Below are 15648 nucleotides of genomic sequence, written 5' to 3'. Positions count from 1 at the left end.
TCTTCCATGAGCAGGAAACCCAGCTCATTGTCACCACAATTCTGCATCTCCCAGAGTTTGGTGGGTCACCATTAGGCTAAGTTTTCCAGTAGGAGGTAGCAAAAATTCTGAGTGTTTAGAGAGGGCAATGTCATGAAGATACATAGGACCATACCTTTTTAAGGCTTCCTGGCCTTGACCATGCAAACAACTCCCATGGGACCCTGACTAGTCAAAGCTATGAATGAAGACACCACACTGTTAGGCCTGTGTGTAAACTTGGAGAAGTCACTTAACCTCTTTCCTGCCTCTCTGGCCTGTGAAAGGAGCTAGAGTGCTGCTGTCCTCCTAATGTGTTCGTGAAGCTCCAGTGAAATGCTATTTTAATGCCAAGCATTACAGTTGTCACAGGGATCGAGCAAGGAAGTGAGGGGACTCCAGTCTGCATAGGCTTAGGACTGGAGTTGAAGACAAAGAGGAACAGACAGACAAAGATCTGATGGCTATTATGTCCCTCTTCCATCCAGCCCCACTAAACTACTCCATTTATGAGCTTAAACACATCTGTGAGTCTCAGTTTTCATTTCCTGACCCATGTCTCTTTCTAGAACTCCTTTTTTTGTTATTGTTCTGGATTTCTTTTGGCCAAACCTGATGATTCTTGGGAGCAAATCCTTTCTTTCAGTGGTCAGTGCTTATTCCTGGGGATGCACAGGGCACCATGCTGAGCCCTGGATTAAATACAGACCTCCTGTTTGCCGAGCTTGCACTTCAGTGCTTTGAGCTCTCTTCCCACTGTCAGTACCCTTCCAACTCCTCTAGAACTTCTCCTTACCTCAGGACACAGCCCCTGCACTTGACCTTCCGTCTTGAGAAAGTTTGTCATCACAAAGAAAGAGTTCCCCTGTGGGAGAAAAGGCAGAGAAGGCAAAAGTAAATTCTTAGGAGCAGAACTACTTAATCATAGTAATCCAGTTTGCTAAGAGCCTGGGGGCGAAGCTTTCGGCTCTTTTAAATTGCAGTCTAGAAATTTGGGTCTCAGAGCATCTTGGATTATGTTGTGGGCTTAATATCAAAGCTAGATGAGCTGCCTGCTGAGTTGAGGGAGTGCAAGGAACATTCAGACTGATTGAGTATTCATTTTCCATTTCAGCCCCCAAAGCAGCCTTTTCATTTTTTTCAGACACAGTACAATTCCATTAAAAGGAAACTCTAGAGACCTGGGGAGGCAGAGATGGGGGTGGGGTGTCAGCTTCATCAGAAGCTGCTCAGTTTCTTTCAGAACTTTAATTCAAGTCCAGTAGGACAACCCACCCCTTGATAAATAGCTGGAAGTTTTAATGACCCACTGTTAGCACAGGCACAGAGATAATTGCTTGGGGCTTTATGGTTTTGCAAACCTTTTCAGTTCTGGAAGCTGCAAATGTCCTTTTATCTCACACCTATTCTTGTGCGTGCTCTATTTCAATCATTTCACTTCCATTTCTCTTCTTGTAAATTTAGACAGCCTTATGCCTTTTCTTTTTCTTGGTATGACCTACACCTTTCCTTTTTTGTCATTTATAGCTTCCTTTGTGCAAAAACATACCCAAGACTTTTTTTCCTTCTTGCTTGGGCTACCCCTGGCAGTGATAGGGCTAATTCCTGGCTCTATACTCAGAACATACTTCTGGTGGAGGACCATATAGGATGTTGGGGATCAAACCAGGGTTAGCTGCATGCCAGGCATGTGCCTTTCTCACCATACTATCACTCAGGCCCACACCTAACAATGTTTTCTTGGAGACCTTACTGTTCCTAAAATGCCATACAGGATTAGGGAGATAGCTCAACAATTTAGCACTTGCCTTACTTGTCTTGCATGTGTGAGACTGGTTTCAATATGCAACCCCATTAAAAAAAGAAAAAGAAAAAGAAAGCAAGACAACTCAGACTACAGGGAAGAGTGGTCTTCTCAAGGCAGAGATTTCTCTGCTCTTCTGAATCCAGGTAGACTTTGCTTTCTTGATTGTCTCACTTCTAAGAAGCTGTAGGTAAGTCAAGTGTGGGTGAACTGAAACCTGTTTTAAATGCACCAGGACATAGCTATTTTGAGAAACCCTGCAGGACTTGATAAAGTAAAGAATTGTCTCCTTTGAGCTACTGGATCTGACCCAATTTTGCAATTTTTAGGTTTTGTCAGTTGAGATTCTCAAAGGGCTTTTAAAATAGGGCCAATGTTTTTCTGGATTGAGCTTTTAGATTCCAGGGGAAGAGGGTAGGCGGATGGGTGGGAACTTGATGGCAGTGACAGAGGGTGAGAGGGGAGTTGGGGGGTGTGCTTACCTGCAAGGGGAAGGTGTAATCAGCTGTGTCGAATACTTTCTCTGTCACCTTCTTCTGTCCATTCTCTATAAGCTCCTCCTTTACCTCTGCGATTCCTTTCACCTTGGTGTGCACAGAACTGATGAGAGGTTCCTTCAGTTGATACAACTTGTCACTCAGCAAAGCAAAGCTAAAGAACAGTCACAGAATAACATAATTAGGTAGAGTGCAGAGTTCAGGGGTCTGAGATGCAGATCTCAAAGGCTGTGGGACAGGAAAGTTGCCTTGTTGGGACTGAAGCTATAGCACAGCATGTAGGGTGCTTGACTTGCACATGGCCAACCTGGATTCCATACTGGTATCTTAGATGGTCCCTCGAGCCTGCCAGGAATGATTCCTGAGTGCAAAGCTAGAAGTAAGTCCTGAGCATCAACATGTATGACCCCAAAACAAAACATAAAGTTGCCTTCTCCTCCCCTTATCCTGTTTCTCTTATCTATAAAATGGGAGTAATAGCCATGCCTCCACCTTGTCATAAGGATGAGGCAAGACTAGCAGGCACAGTCTACTTGTGCCCTGGCACAAAGTACTCACTTCACAACAATGCTTGCCCTCAGACCAAACTCTGAGATAATTGGATGGAGACCTGCTTTCCTGGACAGCTTCTCAGATCCCAAAGTTCAGCCCCAAGTTGGCACACCTGCTTGAAAGGTATCTTTCCAAAATTCCTACCTGACTTCTAAATTAGATTGCTAATATCAACTATCCTTCATTGAGCTCATGGTGTGAGGCTAGTTCCCTTAATTCTTAAAACAATGGAAGTTGGGTCTTATAATGGTCACCTTTTGTGGAAGTGAGAATGGACTCAGAGAGAAGAAATTTGTCCACAGTGATATTGAAGCCCTTGGCTGATGTACAGCCCTGAGCCTGTACCTTTTTCTGGGTGCTACACCTGCTCATGTGACACATAGCTGTGCTATGTGATTTTTAGTTGTTATCAGTTCTTTATCTGTTATTTATGAAAACTAATCTTAAATTATTCCCTAAATTATACCCATTATTCTCATGGGCAGAGAAGGGAGAAAGTGAAACTAATAATTAGAAATAGTAGCTTTAGGACTAGAGCACAATGAATGGAGAGGGCACTTGCCTTGCAGTTGGCAAATCGTGGCCAATTCCTGACATTCCATATAGTCCCTCAAGCCCACCAGGAATGATCCCTAAGCTTAGGGCCAGAAGAAAACCCTGAGCACTTTTGGGTGTGTCCCCTTCCCAAATAAAAGAAGGAAAGGAAAGAAATGAGGGATGGTGAGAGCGAGGGAGGGACCAGAACAATGGTATAGTAGGGAAGGGTGCTCGCCTTGCAAATGACTGACCGGGTTTTTCCCTATCATCCCATAGTCCCCTGAACCCAACCAGGAGTGATTCCTGAGCATTGGGCCAGCAATAAGCACTGAGCACTGCTGAGTGTGGCCCCAAATCCCAAAAATACATACATGCATACATACATTTTAAAAAATTGTAGGGCCAGAGTGATAGCACAACAGTAGGGCATTTGCAGTGCATACGGATGACCCAGGTTTGATTCCTGGCATCTTATATGGTCCCCCAAGTCTGCCAGGACCAATTTCTGAGCTCAGAACCAGGAGTAACTCCTGAGCACTGCCAGGTGTGACCTCAAACCTCCCCCCCAAATTGTAGATTTCAGGGACTGGTTGTGTGGCTCAAGGATAGGGCACATGCCTTGCATACATAATCCTAAATTCCATCCCTGGTACTACATCCTTCACCCCATACCAGCTGGGCGAGGGTGACCTGGTGCATCTCCCAGTAATTTTGGGTGTGTCCCTGGTGGCCACTGAACTACAAACACTTATCTGAGTAACCTTCCCCTCAAAGAGAGATATATTATATCCCATTTGTTATTCTCTGTATTTCTTTGAATGATTTAAAATTTATTTTAATGTGTTATTCATTTGTAATATACTTGTCTGTTCTCTTCCCTCTGCCCAGCCCTGAATATCTGAATAACATGAGCCACTCTGCGCCACAGCAGCCTTCTGAGCCAACCTTGAGAAACCCAAGGGGCTGAATGTTCTCAGCTTTGGTCATGTGGTATAAATCATCTAGGCGGCTCTTAGAATTGCAGATCCACACCCCCTCTCTAGAAATTTTGGTTCAACTTGATCTAGGTGTGTAGATTTTTTAAAATTCCCCCTGGTGATTCCAGTGAGTGTATATCTAGATTCAAGAACCTCTGGGAGACTCATGAAAAGACATTTTGCGTTTGGTAATACGAAGCCCATTTGAAGAAATACGTCCATCTTACGTATATAGAGAAAAATTCTCATTCGTTATGTATGTTTATAGTATTATTATTGTTCTACAGTTTTTATTTTTTGTATTGGGCCACACCTGGTGACACTCTGGGGTTATTCCTGGCTATGTGCTCAGAAATTGCTGCTGGCTTGGGGGACCATATGGGATGCCGGGATTGAACTCAGGTTCATCCTGGGTCAGCTGCATGCAAGGCAAATGCTCTACCAGCGTTATCTCACCGGCCCCTATTGTTGTACATTTTTATTACTGTGGAGACCATAATATGATGGTGTTTGGGGTTGAGAGTATGTTTTGTCAGGGGTCAAACCCATGTCCTCATACGTGTAAGCCATGTGTTATGTCACTTTAGTCATATCCCTACACTAAAAGAGAATGGGGAGGGCACAGTGATGCCCAGAGATTGATCACTCCTGGTGGTACTTAGGGGGTCATATGTGGTGCCTGGAATTAAACTTGGGTCAATCAAATTTACTTTTTTTTTTTTTTTTGGTTTTTGAGCCACACCCGGCGGTGCTCAGGGGTTCCTCCTGGCTGTCTGCTCAGAAATAGCTCCTGGCAGGCACGGGTTACCATATGGGACACCGGGATTCGAACGAACCACCTTTGGTCCTGGATCGGCTGCTTGCAAGGCAAACGCCACTGTGCTATCTCTCCGGGCCCCGAGGGTCAATCAAATTTAAAGCAAACACTGACCCCTGTACTAGATCTGTCCCTGAGAAGCATTCTACTAAGAGGGAAAAATGGATGTAACCTAAATGCCATTGGACATTGAATGAGTGAATAGACTGTTGGAATTCATTCAATGGGTTGCTCTACAGCTGTGAAAATAAATTAAATAGAGCTACTTGTAAAGATATAATTTGCATAACATTGAGCAAACAAAGCAAACTGAAGTATGATGTAAAATTTAAAGAAATGGAAAATAAAATTATATTCTCAAGCAAATTCTTGTCCACCCGCATTCACAGAAGCACTAGTCACAAGAATTGAAGGTATAAACAATCCAACATCAGTTAGAAATTGCTTTTAGGGGCCAGCGAGGTGGCGCTAGAGGTAAGGTGTCTGCCTTGCAAGCGCTAGCCAAGGAACGAACCACAGTTTGATCCCCCAGTGTCCCATATGGTCCCCCCAAGCCAGGGGCAATTTCTGAGCGCTTAGTCAGGAGTAACCCCTGAGCATCAAACGGGTGTGGCCTGAAAAAAAAAAGCTTAAAAGAAAAGAAATTGCTTTTATAGGGGCCAGAGAGATAGCACAATGGTAGGGCATTTGCCTTGCATGCAGCAGATCAGAATGGACAGTGGTTCGAATCCCAGCATCCTATATGGTCCTCCATGCCTGCCAGGAGCAATTTCTAAATGCAGAGCCAGGAGTAACCCTTGAGCGTTGCTGGGTATGACCCCAAAAAACAACAACAACAACAACAAAAGAAGAAGAAGGAGGAGGAGGAAACAACAGCAATAGACAAATAGATAAACTATGGTCTTTTCATACAGTAGAATACTTTTCAGAAGTAAAAGAATTCTTTTTTTTTTTTTTTTTTTTTTGGTTTTTGGGCCACACCCAGCGTTGCTCAGGGGTTACTCCTGGCTGTCTGCTCAGAAATAGCTCCTGGCAGGCATGGGGTACCATATGGGACACCGGGATTCGAACCAACCACCTTTGGTCCTGGATCGGCTGCTTGCAAGGCAAACGCCGCTGTGCTATCCATCCGGGCCCCGGTAAAAGAATTCTTAAGCCAGGGCTCAAAGGGCTGGAGTGCAAGTTTTTCTAACCTAGATAAGATGTAGGTTAGAGTTCTGACACCATGAAGTTCCCAAAGCACTGCCCAAAATGCACCTTTCACCACCACCACCACCCCAGGCTGGAGTGATAGTATAGCAGTAAGGCATTTGCCCTGCTGACCTACATTTGATCCCCAGTATCCCCTATGGCTCCTCTGAGCCCATATGAGTGATTCCTGAGTGCAGTGTCAGCTGTAACCCCTGAACACTGCTTGGAGTGGCCAAAAATGAGAGAGTTGGATGGGGGTTAAAAAAAAAAGAGGATAGGAAAGACTGGAGTGATAGCACAGCATGTAGGACATTTGTCTTGAATGCTCTGAGCACAGAACCAAGAGAAACTCCTGAAAGAGAAATGGATTTGCAAAGTTAAAACTGCTTTATAATATAATTTTGTTGGGGGAGGGGTGTTGTTTTTGGTTTTGTCCTTGAACTGTACCCCGCTATTCCGAGGGCTTCTCCTGATTTTGTGCTTAGGGATTATTCCTGGTGGGTGGTGTTCAGGGGACCATATATGGTGCGAGTGGATTGAACCAGAATAGGCCATGTGCAAGGCAAATGCCTAAACTTTTGTGTTATTTCTATGGCACATACTTAAATCTTGGGATTAGATGGTAATACATATTAGTCTATTCTCAACTCATTTCAGTATTTTTATAACATTGATTAGAAAGGAAAGCTCAGGGGCCGGGTAGGTGGCGCTGGAGGTAAGGTGTCTGCCTTGCAAGCGCTAGCCAAGGAAGGACCGCGGTTCGATCCCCCGGCGTCCCATATGGTCCCCCCAAGCCAGGGGCGATTTCTGAGCACATAGCCAGGAGTAACCCCTGAGCGTCAAACGGGTGTGGCCCAAAAAAACCAAAAAAAAAAAAAAAAAAAGGAAAGCTCACCCAGAAATATAGTGAGGCTAGAAAGACAGTTTTATATTCAGTCAAAATCTGAGACAGATTTAACAGAGCTGATAAATAAACAGGGACTGACAATAGTACTGTGTAGGGTACTTGCCTTACAGACAACCTGAGTTCAATTTCTGAAATCCCATCTGGTCCCCAGAGCCCACCAAGAGTGATCCCTGAGCAGAGAGCAGGAATAAGCCCTATGCAACCCTGGATGTTGCTCCCCAATAAAACAAACAAAAAGTCCCATGCATAAATCTTATTATACACACTATATGTATGTATATATGTACATGTGTACTGGTGTCTGCTGATAATACAAAATTCTTTAGTAACTCTGGCCTGCTATTTGCTTAATTATGATCTCTTATTCTGATCTCTCGTGTTCATTTTAGAATGCATAATATAAGCCTTAATGGAAGCCAACACTCTCAAATGTCTTTGAATTATAATGAATATATTTTAAGAATTAAAATGCATCAGAGCTACATCAAAGGAAAAGAGAGCTCTCGGTTATCCTGTTCCAACCTCTCTCCTCCAGATCACTTAGTGATTCAGAACAGCCATGTGTCCTCTGAGCTATAGGTTCAATTCAGGACTGAGGGATTACTGTATGACCTTTTTTGTTCTAAGAAGCAACCATTCTATGTGTTCAAGATATGGAACAATACCTGGTTTCTGGAGCTGAGGGGCATGAAGACAGGGGTTTGACCAGGCCTTGCAAAGAGCTGCCTTGAGTTATAACCTTCTCCTTTGTAACTCAGAATCCTTATGGCTCATACCCATAACTTAAGTATTATTTACGGTTAAACTTTGCTTTGTGATTGTAAACATTCTTCTCTATACCTATGACTGGCTTTGCCCCATATAAAGCCCCCTGCTTAAAGATTAAACTTGTTGTACCCCTGCCAGAAGATGTGTTGATCCCACATACACTGTGTGTGGTTTTATTATTTTATATTTTGCTGCCTATGCAACCCACTCTCCCTGAAGTGGATTTATTGAAATCCCACTGATGCTGTAGGACAGAAGCCGCCTCCAGCACTGCCTCTATCAGCAAAATAAGAATGTTTGTCCTGAGCACTGCAGAGCTTGACTGAACAGCATCACATCCTCAAGCTCTAGCATTGAGCCTCCTGCCCTGTTGGTTGAGTATTATCTACAGTGGTCCTCAGCATCTCCTGAGCACTACTTTGGAGGAAAAGAAAATAAAACATGCATCAGTTTTTTAAAAATTGTTTCTTAAGTTTGGGGCCATGCCTGCCTGTGTTTAGGGGCTACTTCCAGCTCGGTTTTGGGGGTTACTTGATGCAGGGCATCAAAGTGGGACCTCCCACATACAAAGCATCTCCTTAAAACTTTAAACCATCTCTCTGGTGCCTACATGGACAATCCTTTAAGATGACTTTGTCAAACAAGAGGAGGTTGAGTAAGTTTGCTGAAATGGTTAAGGGCCTGGGCATTGTGTTGGAGATACACTACTGGAGGAATGACTGGCTGTCATTTTGAAGCAGAAGAAATATATAATTACAGGTGCTGTCATTTGATAAATGTAAAATAGAAGATGAACCACACAGCAGAATTCTACCCAAAAGGGAAAATTATCGGAAGAAAGATTTTTGCTCAGAGAAAGAAATGTTTAACACTTAGAGTAGTCCCAGAATGGATCAAGCGCTCCCTGTGATGACAGTGATGGAGATTTCCATTTATCACCCCCTCTCCTCTCTCTGCTCTCCTCTCTATTTAGATTCAAACATCATTTTTGTCTTAAAATAAATCTCCCTCAACCCCACACTTTCCTCTTCATACTTGATGCCTCTCTTCTCCATTTTACCCAAATCCCTTGAAGGAGTGAATCACCACATCCATTTCCACATCCTCATTCACTCTTGCACCCACTCCAGTCTGGCTTCCACCCACACTTATTTTTTTAAAGTATTGTCAAGTAAACAGCATTGTTGTCACTAAATCCAATTAGATATGTCAGTGGCCTGATATTCCTGGAAACTCCTGGCAGCAGTTGATACCACTGACCATGCACTGCCTCCCTCCTCTTCTTTTCTTAGCATTCTAGAAACATCTCCTGGTGTTTTTTTTTTGTTTTGTTTTTGTTTTTTTGTTTTTTTGTTTTTTTTTTTTAATCTTTGTGGCCATCCCTCTGGGAATCCTTTAGGGACATCTGTGCTCCCCATCACATACAGGTTACTGTACCTCTGAGGTCTAAGCCCCCTTGTCTTTTCATCTAAATCTTTTCGCTCTGGTCATTGCAGTTACTTCCATGGTTCTATCTTCCATTTATATGCTGCCAATACACAGATCTATGATACAGATGCTTAGATTCAGTTACCCACATTTGTATGTCCCACAGACATGTCAATCTCAGTGCCTTCCATTCTGAACTCATGCTCTTCAAAATGTTTTTTTTCCTCCATTCCCTATCCCAGTAAAACATTTCATTGACCATCATTTTACCCAAACCCTAAATGTACTGCATCTCTGACTTCCTTTCTTTCCTTCATTTTTACTCATTCATTCAGTTGCCAAATTATGTTGTCTTTTCTTTTTTTGTGGGGTTCATATCCAGCAGTACTCAGGACTTACTCCTGACTCTGTGCTTAGAAATCATTCCTGGCAGGCTCAGGAGATCAAGGGAGGTGCCAGGAATTGAACCCAGATTGGCCATGTGCAAGGTAAGCACCATAACTACTCATTGCTCAAGCCCATCAAATCTTGTTGTCTTACCTTCTTATTATTACTCAATTCTGTCTACTTCTCTCCTCTTCCACTGTCACCTCCTCAGCTCAAATTATCATCCATTTCATCTGGATGATTGATCTATTTGTTTCTTAGATGGTTTGATCTCTTCATTTGTCCTGTACTTTACATTATTTTGATAAGAGCATGGACTCTCAAAAGACACTATCGAGTTTAAGCTTGGCTATCAATTTACTAATACATAATCTTGTGTAAGTAGTTTTCTTAATATCACCTTTATGACCTTAACTTCTTCTATAAGAGGATATTATTCTTGGGTGGGCATCTGGTTCTAAACAACAGAATCCACTATACTGAGTTGAACAAAATTATCTAGAAAAGGCAAACTTATAGAGGAAGAGATATTGAAGGGAGTCCCCTACACTGAGAATGGGGAATAACTGTAAATGAGAATTGTGGAAGTAGAATTTGGAATATATATATATATATATATATGTATAAAGTTAGGAAAAAGCATGTTTAGAACATAGTAATTAAGGCTTAGCAATAACTTGTAATGCTTAAGCCAGACTTCTGTTCAAGTTAAACCTTTGCTGAACTTTTGCTTAAGTCAAACTTTTGCTGAACTCTTCTTGCTAAAGTTCGGTTATTTGTCTGAGCCTCCCATCATAAAGTATGTGATGTGCCAACAGAATGTTCCTGGCACAGGGTGCAGATGTACCAATAGAATATTCTTGACACAGGATGGTTCCCCCTTATCATAAATGCATGATGGTTCCCCCTTATCATAAATGCATGATGTGTCAACAAAATATTCCTGACACAAGGTGGTCCCCACCTCAATCAGCTGACCATCAAACATCTGGCAGGATGGGCAACCTACCTCAGCAAAGTTAGAATGCGCTATGCTATAACAAAGTTGCTTCACAGCCCTCCCAGAACCCTGAGCCATATTAGGAGAAGAAAGCTAAATTGAACTCTTTATTGGACATTGCCTACCCCCCTGCCCTATAAGCCCAAACCTATAAAAACCCTCTTGCTTTGCTGTTCAGGGCTCTGGTCCTCTGTCTTTTGACATGATCCGAAGCCCTGACTAGTCAGTCAATAAATCTGCTCTTGCTAATTGCATTCTTGGAGTTGTCGTGGTCTCTAATTGAGTGGCGGACCAGCACAGACCCTTTCAAGAATGAGAAATCTTTTATTTCTCTTCCTGAGAATGAGAAATTTTATTGGAATAATGAAATGTTCAAAACTGGGGTATGTTCTACATGGCCACTCCACCCTGAACATCCCAATATCATCTCAAACTGAGTTATGCTAATGTTTGCACAACCCAGACAATTTGCTAAAAGTCATTAAAACATATCCTGACCCCAGACCCAGATTCTTTCTCCAGCATGACATGATCCCCCAAACATGACTGGAATTGATGCTTTACAGACATGTCAGAAGTAATCCTGTGCACTGCTGGGTATCCCTAAGACTAAGAAAGAAATTTTTAAATATTTCATGGTATCACTTAAAGGAACTTAAAACCAGTGTCTTTTTGAACATGATACATCTGAGAGCAACATCAAAGGAGCAGAAATGATCCAGAGAAAAGACCTCTTTAGGCTACTGTTGAGTCCTAACATGGGAACATAATCACAGACATGGGGCAGCCTATAACCATAATGTTTAGGACCAACTTCAGGATCTAAGGCAAAGCTGTCCCCTAATTGATGCCTTTGGGGACACCTGAATAATTGCCCCAAATCTCTAAGGTTCTAAACACTAGAGTCTATAAATATGAGTATATTTGGAGACAGGGTCTTTGCACATGTGATTTTGAGATGGTGAGATTCTCCTGTTATTCCGCTGTATCCTAAATGCCATTACACGTGTCCTTATCAGAGAGGAAAGGAAGATTTCACATATGTCCTCACAGAAGATGTAAAGATGCATCAGAGATTCAGTTCGGCTGACCTTGAAGATTGGAATGATGTGACCACCAAAAGCCAAGAAAGGAGAGCCTTAAAGGGAAGTCTGGCCCTGGTGACTGACACCTTGATTTCAGTTCAGTAATACTCATTTCTGATATCAGGGTTCTGGAACTGTGAGAGGATAAATTGTCTTCAGTCAAGGTGAGGTGATTTGTTGCAGGAAATTAACACCTGAGCGAAAGAACAAGCAGAAGCCCATATAGCGCATATTTAACATTTAAAAGTCATAACAGACTTTAAAATAAAATGTGTTTTCTCATCTCCCCTGACAAATATAACTTCATTGAAATCTGGAATGCCAGACTCAAATTTAGAATTCTTGGCTCCTCAGCATTCTGCACAGGACGCTGAAGCAACTAGTTGAAGCCCTTAGCAACACCCCCACCTCTCCCCTCTCATATCACTTCCCAACTCCTGTGAAGGGCCTCAAAGACCTGTTTGTGGAGTCCTAGACTCACCCAAGTTCATTCTACACTATCTAGAGCTGTTCCTTGACTATGATCTTGGGTTTAGAAGCATATACCTATATGCGTGCTTATCTCTCTGAAGAGGTTCGGGATCACATGGAAAGAGCACTGGGGTCATGCGTATGCAGAGTATGATAGGATTGGGAATGCAGCTCTAAATGGGAACATTTATTTGGCCCTGTTTCATGCAGAATTCTAAAATGACCCCATTTTAGGATCATTCTAGAGGTGAAGAACGATGATGATGATGATATTAATTTGATTTTTGAACAAATCCCATTGTACTCAGAGCTTACTCCTGGCTCTGTGCTCAAGGGTCACTCCTGGTGGTGTTCAGGGACCATAGTTGATGTGAAGTATTGAACTGGAGGTCAGTTAGGTACAAGGAAAAAAAATTCTTTTTTTTTTTTTTGGTTTTTGGACCACACCCGGTGGCGCTCTGGGGTTACTCCTGGTTCTGTGCACAGAAATCATTCCTGGCAGGCTTGAGGGACCATATGGGATGCTGGGAATAGAACCCAGGTTCGTCCTGGGTCTACTGTGTACAAGGCAAACACCCTACCACCGTGCTATCTCTCCAGCCCCACAAGGACAGTTCTTAAATCCTGTACTATCTCCCTGGCTTAGTGAAAGATCTCAAACCCCAAGCCTGAATGTGGTTACGCTGATAATAAAGGAACAAATGAATATGGAAGTACCTATATTATTAAAAATAGCTTCTAGGACTGGCAGTGTGGCTCAAGGAGTAGAGCACATGCTCTGCAAGTGCAAGACTGTATTTTATCTCTGGCACTGCATGATTCTCTGAGCACCACCTAGTATGCCCCTCCATTATAAAAATAAATATAACTTCAATTTCTGGTAGCTTACCCTTATTCCAGGCTTCAAGCCCTGCCTTCTTTATTTATCATAACTTTATGAACAGTGAAAAAACTAAAGTTCATAGAACTTATGTGATTTGGTTAAGTGTTAAGTTATACCTTATTCTACCTAAAACAAGAATCATCCCTGGTTCCTTTGTATGTTTGTTTACAACTTGGATATACTCCAAGACAGAGATTGTCTTACTCATAAACCTGTGTGGGACTGGGCTCAGGATATCCTGAGCTATTATTCTTACTGCCCCCCACAGGGGTGGTCTCTGTACTCAATAAAAATGGCAGTTCTGGCAGCTAGCTCTCCATACGAGGGCAAGAAGATTACCAGATTACACGTGTTCACCCTCAGCCTGGTTTGGAGTATTTCATGCATGACCCTGATTTAGACTTGTTCACCTGGGATTGAACATACGGCATGTGGGATAATTTTACAGTTAGATAGATATAGTAAGTATTATAAAACATCCCTAAGCTAAAAAGCAACACCTTCTGGCTTATATAGGTATGATTTATTTTCATCATCATTATCATTATCACCATAATATATAAGGCTCATTGGTCATTAGAGAACTATAAATTAAAGCCATGAGGAAATAGCACTTCACAATAAACTCAATAACTTTAATTTAGAAGAAAGACAATAATAAGTGTTGATGATACTATAGAGAAACTGAAACCTTTACACGTTGCTAATGGGAAAGGGAAAGTTAGAGCTGTTTTTAAAAAATAATTATTTATCCCAAAAGCTGAAAATAGAAATACCAATGACCGACCATTTCTATTCATAGGAAGATAATCCCTAAATTTGAAAATATATCCTTACAAGAGCTTGTACACAGCATTGTTCAGAATAGCTCCAAATTAGAAACTACTAAATTATCCACCCAAAAGGAGTATAGCCATACAATGAACTGTCATTTATTATATATATGTATATATATGTCATATAATAAACTGTCATTTAACCATAAAAGATATGAAACAGATACATAGTCTAGCATAAATAAACCTTGAAAATATATTACATGGAAGAAGGCAATCACAAAGAAGCCATTATTATATGATTCCATTTATGTGAAATATCCAGAATAGGCAAATCCATAGACAGAAACAGTAAGTTCATCACTGGATATCTGGGGCTATGGGGTGGGGGTGAGGGGCCTTACTAAGGAATATGTAGTACTCAGGGCTTACTCCTGGTTCTGCACTCCAAGATTACTCCTTGTGGGGTGCTAGGGATCAAACTCAAGTCAGCCTTTCCTGTTGTACTATTTATTCAGTTTCACTTCCCATTCTTCCTTTCTTCTTTCTCCATCTTCCTTTTTGTGGTGGGAAATTGAATCGAACCCATGGCCTTAAACATGTAATTCATTGTGCTCTGTCCCTCAGCCATCTCTTCAACTCTGATGTGGAATTTTGGTTTTGTTTGTTTGTTTATTTGTTTTGTTTTTTGGGTCACACCTGGCATTGCTCAGGGGTTACTCCTGGCTCTATGCTCAGAAATCGCCCCTGGCAGACAGACACAGGGGACCATATGGGATGCCAGGATTCGAACCACCGTCCTTCTACATGAAAGGCAAACGCCTTACCTCCAGGCTATCTATCTGGCCTGGGATTTCGTTTTGAAGTGATAAAAGTATTCTAAAAATGACTGTCACAAACTCCGTGTGGTGTTAATTCTAGAACTCTATAAATGTATGAATCATACACTCGTTTTTGGAGGGGCACAGTCACCGATGCTTGGGGGTTACTCCTGGCTCTGCACTCAGGAATTACTTCTGATGGTGCTCAGGGAACCATATGGGATGCTAGGGATTGAACCAAGGTTAGCTGTGTGCAAGACACATGCCCTACCCCCTTGGCCCTGGAATCATGTACTTTAAATGGGATATGTATGTAGTGTGCAGATTTCATATTAATATGCTATTATTTTAAAGAAACAAGAGGAATCTCTGGACTCTAGAAAAAACCTAAAATAGCCTTTTCTTTTTTTTTGGGGGGGTCACACCCGGCGGCGTTTAGGGGTTAGTTCTGGCTCTGCACTCAAAAATCACTCCTAGCTCTGGGGACCATATGAGATGCCTGGATTCAAACCACTATCTGTCCTGGGTTGGCTACATGCAAGGCAAATGCCCTACAGCTGTGCTATCTTTCTGGCCCAGCCTTTTCTTTCTTTTTCGGTTTTTGGGCGGTACTTGGTGGTGCCCAGGGCTGACTCCTGGCTCTGACTATGGAACTGCTCCTTGTGGTGCTGGGGGTGGGGGACAGGGGTAACATAGGCTTATGGAATGCTGGGGGTTGAACCTGACCCT

The 15648-nt window shown here is 42.3% G+C and overlaps 1 protein-coding gene across 1 annotated transcript in view; it reads right to left on the bottom strand.

Annotated features, from left to right (window-relative positions):
* The window catches only part of P2RX7 (purinergic receptor P2X 7), a 55815-nt gene that overhangs the window by 39473 nt on the left and 694 nt on the right, over positions 1–15648 (bottom strand). The window contains exons 2-3 of the mRNA XM_049788900.1: positions 2305–2473; positions 815–883 (exon numbers count right to left, since the gene is read on the bottom strand). Coding sequence (XP_049644857.1) covers positions 815–883; positions 2305–2473 — 238 coding nt within the window. The remainder of the gene's footprint in view (positions 1–814; positions 884–2304; positions 2474–15648) is intronic.

Source organism: Suncus etruscus, chromosome 15 (assembly GCF_024139225.1).
Source record: "Suncus etruscus isolate mSunEtr1 chromosome 15, mSunEtr1.pri.cur, whole genome shotgun sequence".
Taxonomy (NCBI): Eukaryota; Metazoa; Chordata; class Mammalia; order Eulipotyphla; family Soricidae; genus Suncus; species Suncus etruscus.
Note: the sequence above shows the minus strand (reverse complement) of the source record. Positions and strands in the feature narration are given on the sequence as shown.